This window comes from the organism of the source record quoted next, unplaced genomic scaffold (assembly GCF_019419815.1).
Source record: "Pyrus x bretschneideri cultivar Hongxiangsu unplaced genomic scaffold, Pyrus_bretschneideri_v1 Contig6, whole genome shotgun sequence".
Classification (NCBI taxonomy): Eukaryota; Viridiplantae; Streptophyta; class Magnoliopsida; order Rosales; family Rosaceae; genus Pyrus; species Pyrus x bretschneideri.
Genome location: NW_025999798.1, coordinates 4624509 through 4649328, shown reverse-complemented (window position 1 = coordinate 4649328; position 24820 = coordinate 4624509). Strand labels below are relative to the sequence as shown.

At 37.4% G+C, this 24820-nt stretch overlaps 3 protein-coding genes across 5 annotated transcripts; all 3 read right to left on the bottom strand.

Annotated features, from left to right (window-relative positions):
- Positions 1-4074: 4074 nt before the first annotated feature.
- LOC125471232 (65-kDa microtubule-associated protein 8-like) lies at positions 4075-8494 on the bottom strand. The gene is made up of 11 exons (XM_048571435.1): positions 7986-8494; positions 7691-7894; positions 7280-7537; positions 6966-7178; positions 6537-6692; positions 6297-6456; positions 6046-6197; positions 5873-5960; positions 5509-5582; positions 4822-4896; positions 4075-4631 (listed from the first exon to the last, which is right to left on the bottom strand). The coding sequence occupies exons 1-11, from the start codon at positions 8067-8069 to the stop codon at positions 4308-4310; spliced, it is 1788 nt and encodes a 595-aa protein (XP_048427392.1). The 5' UTR covers positions 8070-8494; the 3' UTR covers positions 4075-4307.
- Positions 8495-10556: 2062 nt separating this feature from the next.
- On the bottom strand, positions 10557-14014 carry LOC125471322 (ELMO domain-containing protein C). 2 transcript variants are annotated; one of them, XM_048571629.1, is made up of 9 exons: positions 13849-14014; positions 12519-12628; positions 12239-12307; positions 11887-12002; positions 11726-11780; positions 11397-11517; positions 11213-11260; positions 11017-11111; positions 10557-10890 (listed from the first exon to the last, which is right to left on the bottom strand). In XM_048571629.1, the coding sequence occupies exons 1-9, from the start codon at positions 13970-13972 to the stop codon at positions 10792-10794; spliced, it is 837 nt and encodes a 278-aa protein (XP_048427586.1). In that variant the 5' UTR covers positions 13973-14014; the 3' UTR covers positions 10557-10791. The 2 variants fall into 2 exon arrangements, with proteins under 2 accessions (XP_048427586.1, XP_048427587.1); XM_048571630.1 differs by lacking the exon at positions 13849-14014 and adding an exon at positions 12761-13142.
- A 5967-nt stretch (positions 14015-19981) lies between these two features.
- LOC125471623 (flavonoid 3',5'-methyltransferase-like) lies at positions 19982-22750 on the bottom strand. Of its 2 annotated transcripts, none has more exons than XM_048572288.1 (5): positions 22594-22750; positions 21723-21808; positions 21424-21616; positions 21172-21303; positions 19982-20554 (listed from the first exon to the last, which is right to left on the bottom strand). In XM_048572288.1, the coding sequence occupies exons 1-5, from the start codon at positions 22693-22695 to the stop codon at positions 20264-20266; spliced, it is 804 nt and encodes a 267-aa protein (XP_048428245.1). In that variant the 5' UTR covers positions 22696-22750; the 3' UTR covers positions 19982-20263. The 2 variants fall into 2 exon arrangements, with proteins under 2 accessions (XP_048428245.1, XP_048428246.1); XM_048572289.1 differs by having other exon boundaries at positions 21424-21568.
- Between the last annotated feature and the right edge of the window lie 2070 nt (positions 22751-24820).

Genomic DNA, 24820 nt, shown 5'->3' with positions numbered 1-24820 from the left:
TCCATATGTGATCCAAATCCGTGAGATATATCATTAAGGATGACATCAAATCTCCTGCACCCAAAATAAGTGTGGTTTTTTTGTGGCCTTAATAAGTGTTTGACGCCTATTAAATTTATGACAACAAAATTTAAAATAATAAACACATATTAGACACTTATTAGGGTCACATGGCGGTCACACCCATTTTAGGCGCATAAGATTTGATCTCAATTTTGATTCGAAAAGTTCTGAAATATTACTTCTTTTAAATTTGAAATCGAAATGTTAAAATTAAAAAAAAAAATTCCAAAACGAATTTAAATGTTTTGAATCATATCTGAAATTTTTTGAAACTTGTCTAACTCTACATATATACACGACTTCGTTTAGCATGTCGAATCAAAGTATCTTTTAAGGAGATGTAAAAAAATCCACATTAGCAATAACAGTAAAAACATAACACAAGTATTTTCCAACCAAGATGTCAATTTGTATGTGGCATGACATGAAATGGCAGTAAAGATGGTTGCTGTCAAATTTGACAACAGCTTCAAATAAATTTTAATTAATTATGAAATGTTTTTTTATTTATTATTTATTGGTTTAAAGCATTGCCTTTTCATTTCCTTTATTTACCAATGCAATGTTTGAATTAGGGGTGCAACTTGGGTTGGGTCAATCCAAACCCACCCATGTCCAACCCAACTTTAAATCCAAACATTGAGTTGGGTTAATCATTTGCCCGTTCATCCCTAACCCAACCTAACTTGACTAACCAAACTCAATCTAATCAGATTGTAACCCATATCAATTAGTGCTCATACTACACCCAAGTGAGCCAAGTCCAAAAACCAACACGCTTTCTAATATTTTTTTTTGAATAAATTACCCTTTACAATTACTTAAGCTTTTAGGGAATAGGAGGCTTTGATTAGCCAATCCATATTTGTAATCTCTAAATCCTGAAGCTTTATAGTAAATGGATTTATGAAATTAAAGTGAGCTAGATTTGATGCTACTTGGTTTAATTTTTTAGGAATTTTTTGAAACTAAGTTGTTACAAGATTAAACTTGAAAAAGTTGGACATTTTGAACCCAACCCAATTAAACCCAAGCCCAAATGAAACCTAACCCGAACCCGAACCCGAACCTGAATTGTAAAAGTTGGGTTATGATTGGGTTGACCTTCCAACCTGTCCAACCCACCCCTAGTTTAAATTAGTTCATTTCCTTTCATTACCTAGCTCTTTCTCCATCATTTTCTCGCGAGTTACTCTAGCGCCTTCCAGGGCCATTATCTTAACTAGTATTCTGTCTTCTCTTTCTCTCGATGAAGAAGGAAATGGGGTTTGGTGTTGATGAATCGACATTTGCATTTATTGTGCTTGTTGATTCTTCACAAGTTTGATGAAGAACACGAGTGTTTTGGCGTTTGAGCGTGTAAGGGTGTGTGGATGTGAGAGGTCCTTGTTTGCCTTAGAGCCTCGTTATAGGCCCTTCCATGTCTTGATTGAGCTTTATTTGAAATTGATTTTGGACGATTAATTGACGAAAGGATAAAGACTTGATTTGGACTTGATTCACACCCGATTGGATTTAATCAAATAATTTTTTATTTAATTAAATAAATCAACTTCATCCTTAATTGAAACTTTTCGTCCTAATGACAACATCCTGTCATATTACATGGGGACTAACAAAATTAATCCTTTTTTTTTGTCCTGTCATATATATTTGGGGACTAAAAATTAATTAATTTTGTTTCGACCAAAAAAAAAGAAAGATTAATTTTGTTAATGAGTATTTCATCCATCTAAAATACATTTTTTCTATATTCCGGTCCTTATTAACTCTTTGTTTGGTTATACAAAGAACATGTCAGAGGGGATTACTACGCTCACCATGCACTTGCATCATTATTTGGGCTTCGCTACCGCCTCATTCAACCCATATGCCTGCCACGAGCTTGAATTATCACGTGGCTGCTAAAGTAAGCTAAGCTTCACGAATCACAAGGCACCAAAACTAGTTAATTGTTTATTATTACGATTTCATGAAAAAACAACAAAAACAAACTTTTGGCGGAAATGATATTTCACATGGCGGGTAAAAAACGTTATACCCAATTGACCATCGATTGAAGTTCCAAAGAACTATGAACCGGTCACGGCACAGTGGACAAAAAGTACCATTACCTTAAACGCAAGTGCAATATCGTCTATCAAATATGATAAACTGAATATTTCCCGCCAATTCAAAACCCTAAAACATCATTTTCTCCCTTTCGAATACACATTCCCGAATCCCCACCAGAGCGTCGCCGCCACCAATGGCAGAAGAAGAGATCGCAACACGAGAAGAAGAGAACCCAGCAGGAGAAGAAGAGAACCCAGCACAAGAAGAAGAAGACAACGCGGCAGACGAAGAAGAGAACCCGGCAGACGAAGAAGAGAACCCAGCAGGAGACGAAGAAGAGAACCCAGCAGACGAAGAAGAGAATCCAGCAGTCGAAGAAGGGAACCCAGCCGTAGAAGAAGAAAATCTAGCAGGAGAAGAAGAAAGCCCAGTACAAGAAGAAGAAGAGAACCCAGCACAAGAAGAAGAAGAGAACCCAGCACAAGAAGAAGAAGAAGAGAACCCAGTACGAGAAAAAGAGAAGGCGGCAAAGGGAAAAGGGAAGGTAGGAGCAGAAGAAGGGAACGGGAATCGGATCCGACCCGAATTCCCAAACGGTCGGGTCAAGAGGATAATGAAGCTGGACAGGGACATCAACAAGATCAACTCGGAAGCCTTACTCCTCGTCTCGTACTCCGCCCAGCTTTTCCTCGAATTCTTGGCGGAGCGGTCAGCGGAGGTCGCGACGGAGAGGAAGCGCAAGGTCGTGAAGCTCGAGCACATGCGAGTCGCGGTCAAGAGGCACCGCCCGACATGCGATTTCCTAATCGATGAACTTCCCGTGCCCTCTCAGCCGTTCGATCATCCGGCAATCGACCGGAGTCAAGGTCACACTGTCGCCAGTAGTTCAGCTCCAGCTAAACGAGACCGGAGCCGCACCGCTGCCGCTAGACCAGCTCCAGCCGGCACTCGTCGGATCGATGGTTTCTTTCACAAGCTGACAAAAAAAGCCCCGATTCAGACAGAAGAAACCCCAATTGAGATCGACGAAGCACCAATCGAGAGCGACGATGCCCCAATTGAGATCGACGAAGCACCAAACGAGAGCGACGATGCCCCAATCGAGAACGACGAAGCACTAATCGAGAGCGACGATGCCCCAATTGAGAGCGACGATGTCCCAATTGAGGTCGATGATGCCGCAATTGAGAGTGACGAAGCTTCAATGGAGAACGAAGAACCCCTAATTGAGACCAACGGAGCCCCAATTGAGATCCACGAGTCATAATCTCAGGTCTTTGTTGGTCGAAAAATGAAACATTTTGTTTGGTCAGGTTGTGTAATGGTGAGAAATCCATGGAAACAGGGAGTCTGATTCCAATTTTTGTAATTATTTATCTAATTATCCAATGCATTTGATATTTTGATCTTGGTGGATATTGATTACAATGTGCTGTATGCAAGTTTTTCTATCAGTCTTATATGATATTTGAATCGGTTTGCTTCTTGTCATCATTGTCGATGAGAAGTGGGGTATCGAAACTGGAAGGAGATATTTCGTCTGTTAGTTTTGTTCATGAGAAATGGTTGAGTTTCTTCTTGTTTCTCTATGTATACGATATCGAAAACAGAGCAAATAGATTAGATTAATTTAGTGCATGAGCAACAGGGACAAACCTTTGTTGAAGACTGTCAAACAGACGAGAAAAGCACAAGGCATGCCCTACATTGCTCACATATTTCGCAATAGACTCGTAAGTTATGAGAACTATCAATGCTGTTCAGTGGGGATGGGGAAAAACTCTACCATTCTGCTCCCATGTATGTTTGTGTGTAGTTCAAAACAGAATTCTTTACTTTCTGGCTTGTGTTCATATAGCTTGACTTGCTTTCTCTTTTCTTTTCATTTTCAATATGGAAGGTTACAGAAAACATGCTTAATATTTTACTTTTTCTAACTGCAGTACATGGTAGTAATAAGAAAACAATCTTAGAACTTATTTATTTGCATTTGCAATTACAGATGTCTAAAAGCTCTAGACATTTCTGCTGGTGCAGGGGTAATTTTTAAATACAGGCTCTTGCTGAAATGCTAAACTGAACTTATTTTTCTGCACGATCTGTTAGGTATTTCCGCGCTACTAGCTCTTGCACTCTTCTGCTCTTTGTCCTCCCGTAGGACAAGACGATTGACAACTCAGACACAATAATCAGGGAGATTGTGGGCCAGAAAATGTTGATACCACCGAAGCTGTTTCATCTCTAAGGTGAGAAACAAGGCCAGGTCGAGCGAACAACTTTTGTCTATGTGCCTTTTTACCTTCCTTTATAAAGGAGATGCCTTGAGTAGCTGAGTTTATGCTGTGTGGCCCCAATTGCTGAAGGCCCAGTGAAAGCCTTCTGTTTAGAGGCATGGCGTTGCTAAAACCTCCGTTCACACTCCTGATTGAAGTTCGCCTGGTACTGGTGCTTGGCCTGGTTATGACCAAATTTTCTTGCTCGACTACTACTTGGCTTTGGACCTTCTTCATTTCCTGTGAGGGAAAGCTTGCCTCATCATGTTGGTAAGAAATTCCAAAAACACAGGCCAGAGGACCATTGTGGAATGAGAAATTGTTATTTCGGGTTACATGCGACTAGATGTCTTACTGGAAAACTACAAACATATGAATGAAGACACAACACTTTCGTGAACCTTTCATTGTATTGTAAAATAAAACTAACCCGTTGTCTTTGCTTGTCCTCCTCCTTTTCTTGCCTTAGCACATTATACTCTTCCAACATTGCTAGGAGAGGTACCTGCATGACATGTTTTTTATGAACTGTATTTGACTGCACTACCAGTCTACCAGAGAGAGAGCATGGAATATTTTTTAAGACACCCATCAATACAGTGTAAAGAAGGTAGATACCGTGATATTCCGTTGAAGTACAAAACTGTGAGACATTCATAGAATCCTGGAACAATAGTTTCATAATTCGTTGTCATCCTTAATCCATATATTTCCAGCTTTTGTTATCTTCTTATCACATCGATCAGTGGTTGCTTTTTAAAGATAATAGTTATGAAACAAGAGGTGGCATTTAACATTTGTATGTGCATTCATCTAATGAGGTCCCACTAGTCCAAAAATTGAGAAAAATATATAATGTTTGAGTGGAAAAAGGTCTTCCAAAAACACCAGTCTTTGGATTCAGATTCTGAAATTCCAATTATTCCTTCTTCTGAGTGATTTTTCTTTGATTATGGAAATTTGTTGAACTTGAACTTCTCTACTCTAGTTTCAATACAGTATAACATAGTGTATTAAATTGTATCGGTCAGGACTCGGATGCTATTCACAAATCAGGGATTCAGAATTAAATAGGAGAAGATTGTTTTATAATATTGTAGAGCTGTATGTTACGTACCTCATCATACAGGAAAGTTTTCTTTCTTTCTTCTTCCCAACTCTTAGTATTTGCTATTAGCAAATCCACCAAAGCTGCATGTTGTGACATTGTGAGAAAACTTATCTTTATTGGATGCCATTAACGGTATGATGCAAAAGCATAGCACATACATTAAAGTTTTTTGTTTTCCTTTGTTTGGTGTTTTGGAAGAATACTGAAACTCATCCAGCTAATGATATTCTTATTATTTTATTATCATTGCATATTGCAGCAAAGTTTACTGATTGTATGTACACTATGAGCTGTGGACCTCGTATATATGACAATCCCGCTTCTGTTGTGTGTGAATGCGTGTAGCTAAGAAAATAGTTCTTGATTTTACCTGGGATTTTGTTGACTAATACTCGGGCACGTTCTGCACGTTTCAGGTTCTTGTGTGCACCTCTGCTGACTGAGTACCGGTTCTCGTCCTAAAAGACATGTTTGATTAGTAAAAGTGAAGCCTATGTGTGTAAAAGGTACGAGCCTACTACAAATGTAGATCCATATACTGACTCTACTATATTCTTCCAACCAACGCTCCTCATCACGTGCTAGCATCCACTTCTCCACCTTTTCCATGATAGTCATTCTGCTAGAAGCTTCTTCTTTTGCTCTTGATATCTGTTGATCCATGCTCGTTAGGAGATCTGCATGGTCGATCTCCCCTGTTGTACATCTAGGTCGGTTAACTGTCTACTTTATCCATAGACAAACAAATTAAGACAGTATTTTTTATGAAAAAAATGAAAATCACTGAATCGCACCCGAGTTGATGAGGTTAATTAGATTATCAATCTCTGATTGCAAAGGAATCTCCATGTGTGATTTATTGCGTATCTCCTTGAGCTCATTCTGTTTCTTGAAAAATAGTTCTTTCATCTTGCTTGCTTTTAATTGATCCAGTCTCTTGACTTCAGCCTCAGCCTTTAAAATGAATTTGAATGATGTTATTTTTCTTTTCCGAATTCCGATACATTGAATTGCCATCAAAATTTTGTACTTGCCTGTTGTATTATATTTAGGGTTAGGCTTCCTGGATCTGATACTTCTGCTGATGAAAGTGATAATAAGCCAGTAACATGGGAAAACGATTGGCGATCTTTGTAGGGTGTGTCCATGAGATCCCACAAGTTTGTCAATGCTTTGCCAAGATGGTGAAGCTGAAAATGTATATGCAGAAATAATCATACTGATGCTTTACGTAACCAGTGAGTTTGCATCTTTCCTAGAAGAGTAGATTTGTATGTTGAAAATGGAAAACAAAGAAACTAGGGGAAAAAAAAATTTAAAGAGATAAATCGAAATAATACCAAAACCATAGAATTTAGTTACCATAATTTAGGCTACTTAGTCATTCTTTCTGTAATTGTATCCCAGTGTATAACTAAAGAATCGTTAGTGAGAACTGATACAACTGCACAAGTAATTGTCACCTTTTCGAGTCGCTTTTGCTTTTCTTCCTCAAGGGATTCCACTGTGCTGCTAAGTTTAGCCAAAATACTGTTGCTTATATTTTTGGCTATCCCACATAATTCATTCAAGCTTGGATGAACCTTGGTGATAACCATTGAGGCGTCTGTTCCTAATATTGAAGACAAATTGTGGACTGCATCTATATATTTTTCGACCCTCATGAGCCTTTCATTCTGCAAGACAAACATAGAACTTAAAAGGAGATTTGTATTTTCATTAGAAGTACATATTCTTTTGTTGTCCACGAAACAGTTTCTGAACTACATTATGGTACCTTCTCGTTGTGGAGTCTTTGTAGCTCTGTTTGATACTCCTCTAGTTTCTTTAGTGAAAGATCATTCTCATTCACCGTGACATTCGATGATGAGTCTTCGTACTCTGACTGACCTGCTATTTCGGCAGAAATTTTCTGAATTTGCCCTTGTACTGCTCGGAACTTATTCATCCTATCTTCTTTCCTCAATCTCATCTCCCTCAATGCCGGCGTGAGTGAATCCAACTGTTCCTTCAGTGTTCCCACCATTTTTTCTGGCTGATGAGGTAATAAAAAAATCAGCCCAAGAAAGTAAGAGTTCTTGTATTTTCTCAGTATTCACATTTGTATTCCGATCCTATATTAACATGCATGCAATTATTAATAGCCATATTAATTTACTGAGTTAACAGGGATTGATAGATAATGTACCCGTCCAGGGAGAGACCGTTCGCCAAGGGACAGAAGAAGATGGGTAAATTCAGCCTCAGCTTCAGCCAACTCCTGGTGCAGTCGAGCTCTCGAGGTATTTGCAGTATCAACCTTCTTCCTATAAACCTCCAGACACTCCTGCTCTAAATCCAGCAGCACCTTCTCCCTTTCAAACTGATCTTGTCCAACTTCATTCCAAATCTTCTGTTTCATGTAAATTCAGAAAAGCAAAAGTTTCAGAACGAGAATCATTCAAATGGATTAGTTATCCGATAAATGTAGAACGAAATCTTGCCTGCAATTCCTGAAGCAAGTATCCGCACGAAGTTTCCAAAAGCGTGGAGCTTCGCATTCCAATCGGCGTCTGAAACGAACCCATCTGAATGTTTTTCTTCTCTGTGTTCTCCAGTGATCAGAACAAAGCCAAGTTAAGGGCGGTGTGGAAACCGAAAGAAAGTTGGAAGTTCCTTGATAAGGCAGAGTGTGATATGGTGGACCTCTTGGGTGTGAGTTTTGCTTAAAAGACAAGTGTGGAAAAAGGTAGGTAATTTCCAAGCTTTGAGTTCAAGGATCAGCACTTTCTTCAGCTTTTGTGGCTTTTGCTGTTTCTTTTCTTTTTTTTTCCCTCTTTGATTATTTGAATTTAAACTTGAGGAGAAATTGTTGCAGTTAGGGTTTCTTATTCAAAGATGTGCACGCCTGTTCTTGCACCGCACTGACCAAGCTTTGACTTAATTCCTAAGCAATATCAAATCCATGTGGATTGGGGAAGAAGAATATGGTTTTGCCCTTTCACTGTTTTAGCCTGTTTTCCAGCTTTATTTAGATTCTATACTTTGTATTAGGAACATTTGATCAACAGCAAATGTTTTGATTGATCTTTAGTTATATTTTTTTGTTAACGAGAAGGTAATTCGAACTTCATACATTTTCCTGACATTTGAGAGAAGGTACCACAAAACTCATTTAAAATGCTTATCCATATTCTTTGGAAATGGCAAGATCTTTGTCGCAAGAAGGAGTTGACCCGTATCATCTTGACTTGGTTTTAATTTCTCTATATATATTTTTGTATTATTTCTACGTAATAAGTGTCTTTATTCATTGGAAAGTGTCATTTGGCCCTTCTAAATACCATCTCAACAAACTTTAAGATCCAATTAAAAAAGCTCATAAAAAAATCACTTATACTCATAAACACTTTCAGTAAAACATATTTCCATTAGAAGTGCATTAAAAAGTTTATTAAAACTCAAAAGTGCCCGTACTTCACTAAGAAGGCACTCCAAAGTCTTAGAACAAGAAATTATTATTATTATTTTTTATTTTTTGCAAAATGTTATCACATGTGTTTTTTATTATTTGAAAGCGCTTTGCCATTCCCAAATAGGTCTAGTTGGTAGTGATTGATTCATTATTAATCATACACTAATCTTCGATCAATTGTGGGATTTTGATTTGGTAACTCATCGTCAATACGACTAGAGACAAATGAGTAGGTAACATTTGTCTCTCTAATTTGGATGAGAAAATATAATTTCACTAACCTGCATTAGGTGTGAGATTTAATTCTTAATAGGATGATCAGCACCGGACCTACAGCTAATTAGCAAAACCAGTCTAACAATCTTTTGGCTTGTAAAGAGGATAAGATACCTGAAGTGGCTCTTTCCGAAGGAGACAAAGTTGAAATTGAAACTGAGTTTTGCACTAAAGCTAATTCAAGATCTGGTCAAAGAAAAAAAAGGAGAAAAGTAGATCCGTAAGACATATTCTGAAAAACACAACAACAAGACATTAGGATTACAGATTGAATAAATCAAATGAAAAAAAAAAAAAAACTTATCTCTTGAATTCCAAACCCTAACCTTAAACCCTAAATCAGAGTCAAGACTATATTATTCTAGTTATATTGGGCTGTAATATCACTCAAATATCAAGTCACTTGGATAATAAGTTATTCGAGAATCAAGTGATTTAATTGACAAGTCATTGATAGTCACACTAATCTTTACAAAAGCAACCCAATCTCTCTTCATATTACGCAAAGTGGACTTGTCAGCTTTCAGCCTAGAGAGCATGGGAAATTAAATTTGAGGAGTATTTTGTTCTACTCCACTTGAAATTTAGTTTTCTTTTATGGTGGATAAGTAGAGGGAAAAACCCTACAAAATAGTACTTCATCTCTATTTTGGAAAAGAAGTTACATGAAACAAGTTCACAGTTATTGTGACGTTTTGGACCATTTTTATAAGGTTATGTTGAAAGAGTCTTACATATGACCTTGTATTAGTGATTCGAGACTCGTTGATGATGATAAACATGTTCCTTATAACTCTCTTCGTCCTATTTTAGATAGATATTACCGTATTATTGGAATTATATCATCATTTGAGTGTCTCACTGATCACGTAAGTGGATATGTTCCCAATCACACCCAAAATGTCCCCGCTAGTATACGTTTAGCAAAAGAAAATTGAGATATAGGTATCCAGAGAAAATGATCATTAGAAAACAGGGCAAAAGCAAAAAGCCCAAATGGGAAACAACCATAAAGGTAAACATTGCACTCAACATCTTATCATTTTTCAAAGAATCAAAGCAGCCAAATTATGCATGTCAGTTGCAACGGGACAACTTATATATCTCACAACTTTACAGCAAATTTATATCGGATTTCCGAAAGCCTAACGCAAGGCTTACGCCTCAATGCCTCAAGATTTGTGAGACATTGAACGCCTTGCTTTACGCCTTCACCTTTATAAACACTGGTTGTGAGTCCTGTGATTCCTTGTTACAACTTTCAACGTTTACAAGTAATCTGCTGTATTGTCCTTTTGAATACATCTAAGCTTTCACATCTGAATAATATAACGAAACAAGCAGTTAATTTGCCTTCCTGGACCCTTCAAGACAAAATAATTTCAGTCAACATACAATTTTGTATACGAGCAAGTATGCAGTGAAACTGTCGCCACTGTCCCTATTGATATTGCTTACTCCGAGTGAGGGAGGTAGAAATTGTACAATTTTTCGGTTAGTCATGGATTTTAAAAGGAACGAAAGAGTATGCGCTTGCAGAGATTCTAGGTTGGTTCCCATCAACAAAGAAGGCTGTAAGAAGGCATGTCTTCAATCCGCAAAACATCATCCATTAGCAGCTCCCTCTCCAGTTGAGCTCGCGTCGATTTCAAAACATCCTGCAACACATTCAAATTGAATCAAAACCCTATGAAGTTTGAACTCCAACATATGTAGCCCTGTGTGATACGTATATGCATAATCTTGGGGAGTATGAATGGTATGCAGATCAAGGATATTCTCACATTGAACTCCATGTATGTAGCATTTCTCTCGAGCCACTGTTTGTCCATAACCATGAACGCAACGCAGTACAGCAAGTCGAAGGTCCATTCATTTTCTGCAGTAACATTAGACAATGACAAGGTCTCTCTGTTAGGCAACTGTCAACCTTTTTTGGTGCTGTTGTGCAGTAAGATTTAAACTCGGATGTTATCTTACCTAACAACATTTGTAAGAAAACTGTTCTTATGAAAGTCCTGGGTTTTCCTGCCACATAAACAAGCATGAGTTATCTGTCCAAAGCTTGCGCTAGAGAAATCGAAAACCTGTCATTTGAAAAACTGACAACATTTTATATCCCAAGTTCGAAACTTGGAACAAAAGGAGTTCCTTTGACACTTACTGGCTTCAAGGTCAAGCATTTGCATGATCATAAACGTGATGTTGACACCAGCAACAGCGAAAGGATATTCCCAAGCAGCTCGCTTTCCTCTCTGCTTTTTCAATAGACACTGGAAAGATGCCTGCAACAACATAAATAAACATATTTAGACAGCATAAGTTAACATGGTTGGAACATTAAGTATATACCAGTCGAGCGCATAGCCCTTCAATATACAATCATAACACATGCATATCAAGCTCCGTAGTTTTTTGTTATGTTGGGAGTATGCGAAACCTATTTCTTGATGTTTCAAACTTTCTAGTTACATATCGAGGTTGGAATCTTACCGAAAATGTCTTTGCAAAGAACAGCAGGTTCTCCAAAGAAATGAATCCAGCTCCTCTGTCAGGTAATCCAAGCTAAGCAAGTAAGAGAATGACAACACAAATTGACAGAAGAAATTAACCCGAAAGTTGCAGAACAATAGACAAATAAATGTAAACAAGACCTGAAATCGGTAGACGGATCTCTTCCTTGCCATCCCATCTCCTTCCATTGATCAGATATCAAACCATTAAGCTCTTGTCCAGGAAATGTAGCGTACCATAAAGCTCTCAGCGCTTCCTGTCCTCATCAAATTTTCGTAACAACTAAGTTTAAGAAAAAAAGACAAACAATTACCAAAGAAAACATTTGACTGTATAATTGAACCTTAACTCATGCCATTTTTAAAGTTGACATTCGTGTCCCATCTGTATCATGTGTCCATGGACATTAAGTTGTAATGCTTAAACTCAAATTTCTGCCTACGTATAAAAAGGTCGGGAACATATATATACATCTCGAAATGAAAATTTCACCTGGTGATCCGGCCTAGTAGCATCAAAGTAAACCTTCATTCTTTGCTTCAACCGCCCCATTCTTTCTTCCTGCAAGTTTTCGAACAAATCTGTAAAATAGAGTGAAGGAGTAAAATGATAGATCATCATGGCAAGAACTAAAGAAACAGAAAAACAAACTCGACTTCATACTCTACTCAGTTACCAAAAACATGATTCTAATTGGCAATCCGGCATTCTCTCTGTCTTTGTCATCAGCTCTTAACGAATGATTGGTGGTTTAATTAACTTAAATACTTACCTGAAGGGGTGTCAAGTTCATACAAATCCGCTGATAATTTCCCTTTCGCTTGAAGCAAACGCAAGTGAGACCCTTACCGATCCATTTAGGCGAACCACAAGCATCATCATCTGCATACAACCAAAAAAACCAAGAGAATTGCCCGATGAAAACAGTGTACTAATGGAACATGATCGATTACACAACGTCGTTAATTTCTGCCAGAAACACAAAGAAAGTACAGCAGACAAAATCTTAGCAACCTGGAGGCAGTAGCACACGATCCACAAGAAAGCATTTCATAACGACAAATGTTGCAGTGGATTTCCACAGATTTTTGCTTCTTCCGAATTAATTTCCAAACAATCAAGATCATCGTAATATAGCCAAACACCATTATTGTGTCATGATTGAAACAAACAGAAAAGAACGCGGAGATTTTTTGAAATGCTTATCATCCAAACACCCCCATCTACCAAGTTTGAGTCAATCTGACACTCCAAATTATAATAATAGTTGTCTCTGGATGCATTTCTTTTATGTATGTGCAGTGTCATGTAGTGAAGTAGACAGTTTATGTAGTGAATTGACGAGACATATTCGATAAGACTGTCGGAATAAACAAACTTTAATACAAGAGTGCTGTTAAAGTGTGACTCATTATGAATTCTTTGTTATCTCACAGTTTAACGTAAACTCACGTGTCATATTATAAAATATTGTGCAAAAAATATAAGATGCACTTTTAAGCGCATCTCCTTAGCATTTCTCTTAATGCAGAATCTGAATACTCACAACCTATAAGATTGATGAAACTACTAATATCTTATATTTTTGCGAAAGATGCCTCGAGCGCTTGTACTAAGTTTGTATTCTATATTCGGAGTATGTGCTGTTGTGTTAAGCCCGGCAAACCTACTATCACGCGCCGCTCTGCGACATTAAACAGCATCCTACCACGTGGGAGACATATGCTGGCCATGTGAGAGTACTTGATCCAATATGGTCGGAATGCGTATCGTATATGGACCTTGGATTCTTTTTCTACATATGTCGTAAGACTATTCTATATTGGCATGTATAGTACGCATATACATTACTTGCCAGAAAATACTAGATAAGAATCAGATACATGTCAATCACGACTCATAATTAGGCACGTAAGTAATTCTTAATTAGATATTTCCGTACATATATTAAACTGTGATTTGCTACTTATCTTTTTGGTGCACAAAACAAGAAAACACATTGCTAAATTAATGAACAATTTTTCTGGGAAATGAATCAAATTTAGCAGCATATATATTGAAGAAGTTTAAGTAAGGGTGCTAGAAAAAAGATAGATAACAACCTGGAGAAATGGAAGCAGAAGTGTGTGTGGGAGGAGCGCAGCGGGAGATGGTAGAGGATGAGGAGGAATTATGGGGAGGAGAGAGAGTTTGAGGGCTACTGGTACTCCTAAGCACTCTCATCATCTCGATCTTCGGAGATTCCAATCCGAAGCCAGTTTTAATTAGGTAATCTTTATATATAGAGAGAGTAGGAGAAGGACGGTCAAAGACTCAAAAGTCCAAGTTGAGTGAAACCACATGGCAGGCTGTCCAATTAGGTTAAAAGGACTGACAAAAATTACACTACAAAAAGCGGTGGAATCTGAGAACCCCTCGATGACAAATGTTATATACAGTCGGATGGTTGTTGCCCACTTGCCAACAAGAAGAATCTAGATCATCGATAATTTTTTTATTATGATCGGGACACGGTTAATACAATACATATTTTTATATAGGTGATGAAATTTTTTATTTTTTAAGTTATTAACTTTTTAACACATATATCCACCATTTATAGAGTGACATGTGGTGTACCATCTCTTGTTTCGATCACACCGAAAAATCTCTCTAGATTGTCACCCATGCTAGCTTCAACACTTGGATATAAAAGAGTAAATTGTAACAATAGTCCCTTAACTTTAATTCAATTGGAGCAATGGTCCTCAACTAAAAATCCATTACCATTGGTCTCTTAACTCATCAAAATGTGCAGCTATGGTCTCTTAACTAAAAATCTATTACCATTGGTCCCTCAACTTTAACCCAACTGGAGAAACGGTCATTCAACTTTAACACAATTCTAGCAATGGTCATTCCAACATAATCCAACGAAGTTGACGAAAATGACCATAGCTACACGTTTTGATGAGTTGAGGGACCCCAATTGTAGTAATGGTCCTTTCAACATAACTTATTTTGACAAAATTTTAATGAAGTTGACGAAAATGACCATAGCTACACATTTTGATGAGTTAAGGGACCAATGATAACATATTTTTAGTTAAAGGACCATTGCTTAATTTGATTAAAGTTGAGGGACCATTTCTACAATTTACTGGATATAAAAACTACAACTATTTATAAGACTAGTTTGGTAATTTTGTGTTTAAAAAAAAAAAAACTGATTTTGCTGTGTTGTGAAAATATGTGAGTGTTTGGTAATTTAATTTTATTATTATTTTTTTTTGTAAAAGTGCTTTTTACAAAAAAAAATATATATATCTCAGTGTTTGGTAAACTTATATATAAATCGATGTGAATATGTTAAATGATTAAAAAGAATAAGGTATTGAACGTAATACAATAATTCCAAAGAGAATAATGAAGGGATAAAAATTGTAATTTTGCAAAATATGCAGAGGTATACTTATCATTATAAATTTTCATTAAATATGAAAAAAAAAACGTTTTGTTAGAAGTATATATGGTACACCTTGCTTCTGCTATTCTATTGACATTGATAGCAGTTTTAAGAAAAAACTTTATTTATTTATTTTTTTACCAAACACATTTGGTGTTACAATTTTTTTAATAAATTGTTTTTTTAAGAAGCATCACAACCTCAAACCATCCCATAATCAATAATAATTTTGGCACGACACGATTATCCGACTCAAAAGTGATAAAAATTAAATGAGTTCAAGTTGTTCATAATTGTAGTCTAGTAATAATCGTGTCGGTTGATTCAACACAATTAATAAACAGTTTGTATTTCGAGTCAACCCACATTTTAATATATTTAAAAAAAATTGTTGATCCTTGTAAATAAGCTTGTAACTAAACAACTAATTGACTATATGAAAAATAAATTAAAGGAGTGATAAATTTATTAGAAAATTTCACTTTAATCCTTGACAAAGATGACTTTTAAATTAAAACCATGAGTAAGATTAAAATCTAATTTTAGTCACTTGATACATTAATAACTTCATTTATTATGTGACATCCCACATCGCCTAGGGGAGTGATCCTTATATGTATATTCCCATCGCTACCTAGTACGAGGCATTTTAGGAGCTCACTGGCTTTGGGTTCCGTAGGAACTCCGAAGTTAAACAAGAAAGGGGCTAGAGCAATCCTATGATGGGTGACTCACTGGGAAGTTGCTCGTGAGTTCCCAAAAATAAAACCGTGAGGGAATGGTAAACCCAAAGCGGACAATATCGTGCTATGGTGATGGAGCGGGTTCAGGAAGTGATCCGTCCTGGGCTGAGGCCTTTTAGGAGCTCACTGGCTTCGGGTTCCATGTGAACTCCGAAGTTAAGTGAGTAGCACACGAGAGCACTCCCAGGATGGGTGACCCATTGGGAAGTTCTCGTGTGAGTTCTCAGAAACAAAATCGTGAGAGCGTGGTCGGGGCCCAAATCGGACAATATCGTGCGACGGTGGTGGAGTGGGCCTGGGAAGTGGTCCCCCCTGGCCGGGATGTGACAATTTGGTATCAGAGCCTAATCCTGGTCGCGTGTGTGCCGACGAGGACGTCGGGCCCCTAAGGGGGGTGAATTGTGACATCCCACATCACCTAGGGGAGTGATCTTTATATGTATATTCCCATCCCTACCTAGTATGAGGCCTTTTGGGAGCTCATTAGCTTCGGGTTCCATGGGAACTCTGAAGTTAAGCGAGTAGCGCACAAGAGCACTCCTAGGATGGGTGACCCATTAGGAAGTTCTCGTGTGAGTTCCCAGAAACAAAACCGTGAGGGCGTGGTCGGGCCCCAAAGCGGACAATATCGTGTGATGGTGGTGGAGCGGGTCCGGAAAGTGGTCCCCCGGGCCGAGATGTGACATATTAATTATATTTTGATTTTTTAATTATTTCTCTTTCTTCCTAATTTTTAATGTATTAATTTTATTTCATTATAATTTTCATTTTTATTTCATTTATCATAATATATCATACAATATATTTCGATTTACTTTGTCTTTTTCATTTAGGTACATTAAATTTATTAGAATGGGTAAATTACATAATACTCACTCAAATTTGAGGTCTATTACAGCCCCATACAACATCTTTAAAATATTTCACTTTCATACCTCATGTACTATTTTATTTCAAAATAATACATCTGTTCATTTTACATCCATTGATTCGTTAAGTGCTGACGTGGCTGCCACATTTGTGCAATCTGGCTCCCAAATGTGTGCCACGTGGCAAATTTATTTATTTATTTTTTTAATTTTTTTTTTAAAAAAACCTGAATCTTCTAAATTAAAAAAAAAACAAAAAAAAAAAAAAAACAAAAGCTGAAACACACCTCCCCGCAACCCCCTAAACCCAGAAACCTTATCCCTCCACGACCCACGCAGACGCACCTCCTTCCCCCTTCCTCATCCTCTCTTCTCCCCCATCTTCGTCCCCCTGCAACCCAGGAAAAAAAAAAGCCCTTCAGTTCGGCTTCACCCTCTTCCTCCTCATCTGTTCTTCCCCATCTTTATCTTCTTTTCCCTGCAACCCAAGAAAAAAAAAAAAAAACCTTCAGTTTCTCTTCCACCCCAATCTTCTCCCCCATCTTCATCTTTTTCCCTCAACCCCTACCTTCAACCTAGAAAAAAAAAAAAACCCCAGATCCCGTCTACGCTGCGATCACCAGGTTTGTGGGGGTGAAAATGGGAGGAATGGGTGTGGATTTAATGACTGGGGTGTGTAGAGGAGGGAAAATGGTGGGTGCGGAAGGAGGGTAGGTGTCACATTTCAACCCGGGGCCTACCACATCCTGGGCCCGCTCTACCACCGTAGCACGATATTGTCTGCTTTGGATCCAGACTACGCCCTTACGGTTTTGTTTCTGGGAACTCACACGAGAACTTTCTAATGGGTCACTTATCATGGGATTACTCTCGCGTGAACTCGCTTAACTTCGGAGTTCCGATGGAACTCGAAGCCAGTGAACTCCCAAAATGCCTCATGCTATATGGAGATGAGAATATACACATAAGGCTTACATGATCCATTCCCTCAGGCGACGTGGGATGTTACAATCCACCCCTTTAGGGGCCCGACGTCCTCGTCGGCACACATCCAGCCAGGGATTGGCTCTGATACCAAATTGTCACATCTTGGCCCGGGCCCCCACCATATCTTAGGCTCGACTCCACCGTAGCACGATATTGTTCGCTTTAGGCCCCAACCACGCTCTCACGGTTTTGTTTCTGGGAACTCACACGAGAACTTCCCAATAGGTCACCTATCATGGGATTGCTCTCGCGTGAACTCGCTTAACTTTAAAGTTTCGATGGAACCCGAAGCCAGTGAGCTCCCAAAAGGCGTTACCCATTATGGGAGTGCTCTCTCGCGCAACTTGCTTAACTTCAAAGTTTCGATGGAACCCGAAGCCAGTGAGCTTCCAAAAGGCCTCGTGCTAGGTAGAGATGAGAATATACATATAAGGCTTATAGGATCCACTCCCCTGGACGATGTGGGATGTTACAGTGGGTGCGGGGGGAAAGTGGGTGGGGGTGAAGAGGAGAAAGGGCTCGGGGAAGGTGGGGGTCGGGTGGGGTTTTGGATAAAAGAGGAGGTGAAGTGTTATATCCCACATCGCCCAGGGAAGTGGATCTTGTAAGCCTTATATATATATATATTCTCATCTCTACCTAATACGAGGCCTTTTGGGAGCTTACTGGCTTCGGAGTTCATCGGAACTCCGAAGTTAAGCGAGTAGCGCGCGAAAGCATTCCCATGATGAGTGACCCACTGGGAAATTGTCGTGTGAGTTCCCAAAAACAAAATCGTGAGGGTGTGGTAGGGGCCTAAAATGGATAATATCGTGCTACGGTAGAGTCGAGCCTGGGATGTGGTGGGGGCCAGGGCCGGGATGTGATAATTTGGTATCAGAGCCAATCCCTGGCTAGAAGTGTGCAGACGAGGACGTCGGGCCCCTAAGGGGGTGGATTGTTACATCCCACATCGCCTAGGGGAGTGGATCTTGTAAGCCTTATATGTATATTCCCATCTCTACCTAGCACGAGGCTTTTTGGGAACTCACTGCTTCGGAGTTCATAGGAATTTCGAAGTTAAGCGAGTAGCGCACGAGAGCATTCTTAGGATGGGTGACTCACTGGGAAGTTCTCGTGTAAGTTTCTAGAAACAAAACTGTGAGGGTGTGGTAGGGGCTCAAAACGGATAATATCGTGCTACGGTGGAGTCGAGTCCGGGATGTGGTGGGGGCCCGGGCAGGGATGTGACAATTTGACCCATCCTAGGAAGTTCTCGTGTGAGTTCTCAGAAACAAAACCGTGAGGGTGTGGTAGGGGCCTAAAACGGATAATATCGTGCTACGGTGAAGTTGAGCCCGGAATGTGGTGAGGGCCCAGGCCGAGATGTGACATAAAGATAGTGGAGGAGAGGGATGTGGTTGTGAGGCTTGGGAGGGAGAAAAGGGGTGAGGAGAGGTTGCGGGGGTAGGTTCTGCGTTTTCTAAGTTATTTTATTTTATTTTATTTAAAGAAGATTCAGGTTTAAAAAATAAAAAATAAAAAATTATTTTTTTGCGCACAAATGTGGCAGCCACGTCAGCGCTTAACGGATCAATGGATGAAAAATGTAACAGAGGTATTATTTTGAAATAAAATAGTACGTGAGGTATGAAAGTGAAATGTTTTAAAGATATTGTATGAGGTTGTAATAGACTTCAAATCTAAGAGAGTATTGTGTAATTTACCATATTATAATATATTTCGATGCATACATTTAGGTACACACATTTAAGTGCATACATTTTGATACAAACATTTAGGTACATTAATTCAATATAATACAATTCGGTACTAACATTTCGGTGCCTTCATTTCGATACACACATTTAGGTACATTAATTTAATATAATACATTTCAGTGCATATATTTCGGTACTAACATTTAAATACATTAGTTCAATATAATACATTTCTGTATTAACATTTAGGTACATTAATTGAGTATTTCAAGTTTGAAGAATGTTAAATAAAATTAATAAATTAAAAAACTCTTTTTTGGTCAAAAACAAAATAAAATTTGTATGTTAATACATGTAAATATTTAATGGGACACATTAAATAAAATACACATTAATTATTTTGAATCAAGGACACATCAAGGAATTATAATCAATATATAATCTTACACCAAGTTTATTTTAAATTTCAAGCTTCTTAAAGAATTAAAATTAAAAAACTCCTAAATTTATTATAACCTCGTGTTAAGGTCACAGGCCATCAGCAAATCACAAGCATTTCCCAAGTTTAATTAACACAGACTTTCTTGTTTAAAAAAAAAAATAAACAAAAACAAAAACTTTCTCAAAAATCAAAATAAAATAAAATCCATCTTAATTTATCTTTAAATATTGGAATAGAAAATCTCCCAACATTAAACGGTTTAAATCACAGATAAAACTGTCTTATTTATTCTTAGACAACTTCAACATGGGAGTTGTTTCATGCGGGCAAGCTAAGAGAGACGCCTGCAGAGGGTGAGTCCATCTCCGATTGAAACAACGGCTAGCTCGACACGGTCATCCGCGGCGAGAAAGCTGTTGAGTTCCAGCAAATGTTTTCTGCTTTGCTTTGCAAATTTTTCCACATTCTCCTCAGGCTCCGCCACTGTCCCAAACCACAATGTGTTATCATAAGCTATGATTCCTCCAACCTTCACAAGCTTCATCAGCAACTTGTGATATTCCATGTAGGAGTCCTTGTCGGCATCCACAAATGCGAAATCAAAGCTCCCTTCTTCCTTTCCCTGCTCAATTAATTCCATGTTTAATTCTCCAAATCAAATAGTATATCAATTAATAGTACTTCTTCTCAAAAAAAAAAAAAAAAATTACAATTATTAAAGGGAGGAGGAGAGTTCTAAACTGTTACATTAATTTAGAGGAGAGGAAGTTTTGAATTTGGAATGTGTGGGTAGAAACTCAACATTCTGTCTACTAGGATATTGGATACTTATTACTTAAGCTAAATATCTAGATGATATATAATTCTTCTTACCTTCCCAATTCGCCATTAAGTACTCGAATCAACATTTATTAAATTGTCGCAAAAGAAGTGCGACATGACAATTTGAGAGTGTGAATAACATTCGCAATCACCATATAACTTTCCCTTTGTTTTTAAGACAACTGCAATTCATATTCCCTAATTTTGCATTTTTCACTCTAAATTTAGAGAAAAACTTAGATATCAGCTTAATGGCGATGTACTCTAACAAGGGAAACAGCTCCATTGTATATGGATTCCTTACAACCCCACACAAGTACAACTTCCAATGGGCCACCGTGTATTATTATGGCCTAACCTACTTTAAGTCTGATATTTAACATGATTGATTACGTTAAATCACAAACATTAACTTACTTTGGTAATGAGATCATTTAGGACCGTGAAGGCATCTGACTGGCAGAAGTTAATCTTATTTTCCACCCCAGCCTTCTGAATAAATGGCAATCCAACCTCATAGGCTTCTTTGTCTACATCGGTTGCCGTTATCTGAAAATTGAAATATTAGTACAGCTCGCTAGCAAATAGATATAAAATATGAGAAGTCTATAATTATTTCAAGGAAAATTAAAAATTAAAATCAGAAATAAATATACGAGTATTACATACTTTGCCATCAGCAGGTAGTGCAAGAGCAGTAGTGAGAAGAGAATAACCAGTGAAGACACCGAGCTCCAACGTCTTCTTCGCATTCATCACCTTCAGAAGCATCGAGAGAAGCAGGCTTTCGTCGACGGGCACATTCATAAGACTCCTGTTCGTGTTCAAAATCGACGAAATGTAATCCTTCAGGGTCAAGTAACTGCTATCTCAAAGAAATGTATTAGACAATCAAAATAGTACTCCGATAGGGGATTTAAGCCACGTACGATCGAAGGAAAAAAAGTACTAAAATATCGAAACCCTACCAGAAGGGATATTTCTCGACAGTGGCCTCCCTTAGTTGCTTCAGTTGCTCATGTTCTCTTGGAAAGCAGCTTGTTTCGAAGATGTACTGTATTACGAGAAATTAAGGCTGTTAATTAACGCAAAATATAATTAGCACGCTGTGTTTCTTTAGTTTGCAACTACTTCAACAACAAAATGTGGACATGTAAACCTGACTTTCAACATGTTTTGAACTTGTGATACAAGTACAACCATATATCTACCCTAAAAGAATAAATTAATTGCGAACTTGTCATTTTTGAATTAATTTTTTTTTCTAAAATAAAATAAAGTGAAAAAGGAAATATTTTATGCAGAACATAGACACTTGTGCATCATGCAGCTTCAAAGTTGTAAGTGAACATGTATACTACAGAGACAGTTGTACATCATGCATGATGCATGACACTTGTGCATCATTATATACGACCATCTCATACTTTCGAAATAAAGAAGAATCTGATTTCCTCGTTGAAAAAATTAATAATAATAAAGTACCTGATCTGAAAAGAAATAACATTTAAAATGTCGATTTTTTTTTTTAAAAAAAAGGGCAATACGAAATTTTTTTTATTAAAAAAACATAGAATGAAAATGGTGAAAACTCCAATCCAAAGCTGAAAAACGAGAAAGAACTAGGAAGAGAGAATGATTTATATGAAACAGAAGGTAAAGATGGTAGTGTTGCAAACTAATCATGAAACACTATGTAAAACAAGTTAAAATGCGGGATAAATCTGAAACAATTTTGTTAACATTTTCTTTTCATGTGAGTCACTCTCATAAAAAGCGCATCTGATTTGATCAGGTGAAGCATGGGGTTACATTAAGAAAAGGAAAACGAGAGTGTACCTTGAGAAGTGCTGGGTTTTTGAGTATTCTCCTCTCTGGTTTGGCTTCTGACTCTGACATGGCTGAGTGAACAACAAAGGAGCAGGTGGGTGCGTTGTGCATTTTATATTGGGATTTTGGGAGAGGAAAGGCGTAGGTGGCAGCTTGGCCAAAAAAGAGAAGAGCGTGCCGGAGGGTGGATTGGGCCTCAATTCTTTATTTAGAGAAATTTTTCAATATGATCGTCACACGAGATGATACATTATGTATTTTTATATAAATGATAGGTTATGTGTGTTAAAAGATTAATAACTTAAAAATTAAAATTTTTCATTATTTACATAAAAATACGTGGTATATCATCTGTATTCCCCTTATAATTAAAATTCTGTCCTTTTATTTGAAGTTGTTGCTGGTTGGACTGTTTCACATTTAAGGCTCACAGTCTTTGCATGTGCGTGTAGTTTTTTGTCTTATTTATTTATTTTTGAAAAATATACGGCTGGTAGAGAATGACGGTTGAAAGTCGTGTATAAATATACCGTTGCATATAGGTTAATTTATGCTAGCCTAACCTCACACTCTTCGTGTGTGAAGCAATTTTTTACTAGTTTATTAGAATTGGAGAGGAGAGAAACTGTGAAAATGGGGAGAGGTTTATGTTTATACTTTTTATATTTTAGAATTCGAGACACGGTATGATGACATGTGGGTAAGAGAGTGAAAAAAAATAAAATTGATTTATACAAAAGTACATTGTCTTTTTATCATCTTTTAGTTTACAAAGAAAATTTTACTAATATGTAAGATAGGGATTAATCCATCCATCTTCTCTTCGAGACTATTCTCCAAGTTTACTTTACTCTGTTAATAGGGACCATTGCAACTTGAATATATTATTGAGGAAGTTAGATAATTTAATGGAACTACTTAATCTGAGTATTCATCTGGTTACGCCGTTAGCATATAAATGCAGATTATTTGCATGCATATTTTTAGTTGGGATGTATAATTTGCTTGTGGAACACCCCCCCTCTCCCCAAAAAAAAAAAAAAAACCAACCAGGTGCATTTTCACCACCATTCATCATCATCTTTGTCCGAAAATTAAAATACAAAATATTCCAAAAAGGAAATAAAATAATAATTCCAGACTCCTCTCTATGCACGTAGAAGACTTGTATAGTACAATGCATTGTTATGATAGCATTTTGTGCTAATAATACAAAAATATATTTTTAATTTTTTAACGTATTCTTGTATTATTAGCAAGAAATTGTTAATTCTAATTTGCTCTATATCTGTATTGAGTAGTGCAGGAGCATTTTCATGAAGAACCCACCACGTGCGGCGTTAGTAGAGTCGTACGTGACACCGGCGGATTTGTTCTACTAGCGAAACCATGGTCCTATTCCTGTCCTCGGTGGCATTGAAAGGTTAACAAACACTTGCCCTTTTAAAAAAAATTTACTGATAGTTTTAAAAGACAAAGGGTCATTGTGTACAGAAATGGAGATTGCAAGCGGAGTAAATTGCCGTTTAACTCTTGAACTATTACCTAATTGAAATTAACTTTATTAACCATTTTTTTTGATAAGTTAACTCATTCAATCATTTGAAATTAGACAATTAACACCTAAGTCTTCATTTAAGAACGCAGTCTTTACATCCATTTGATGTATTTCCATGTTATGGAATGCATCTATAGCAATCAACAATCTTATTGAAGTAATTCTTGTTACAAGCGAGTATGTATCAAAGAAATCCAAACCATGTTTTTGACGGTATCCCTTAGTTACCAAACGAGCCTTATATTTGTCAATTGTACCATTTGGTTTTAATTTCTTCTTAAAGATCCAATTGTACCCAATTGGCTTATTGCCAAAAGGCAATTCAACTAATTCCCATGTATAATTTTGCATAATGGAATCTACTTCATTGTTAACTGCATCCTTCCAAAATGGAGCTTCAGAAGTGGACATGACCTCCTTAAATAATTGAGGTTCTGTCTCAGTTAATAAAGTCACAAAATCAGGCCCAAAGTCCTTTCGAATTTTTGTCCTTTTACTCATTCTAGGTTTAAGTTCTTCTTCTTCTCGAACTCTAGACGAGGATAAACCATCATCATGTTCTCTAGGTTCGTCATTAACCTCAGATACATCATCATATAATCTCTTTTTCAAGAAATTAGACTTGCCCATTCTGTATGGAAATATATCCTAAAAATATATTGCATTTATAGATTCTAT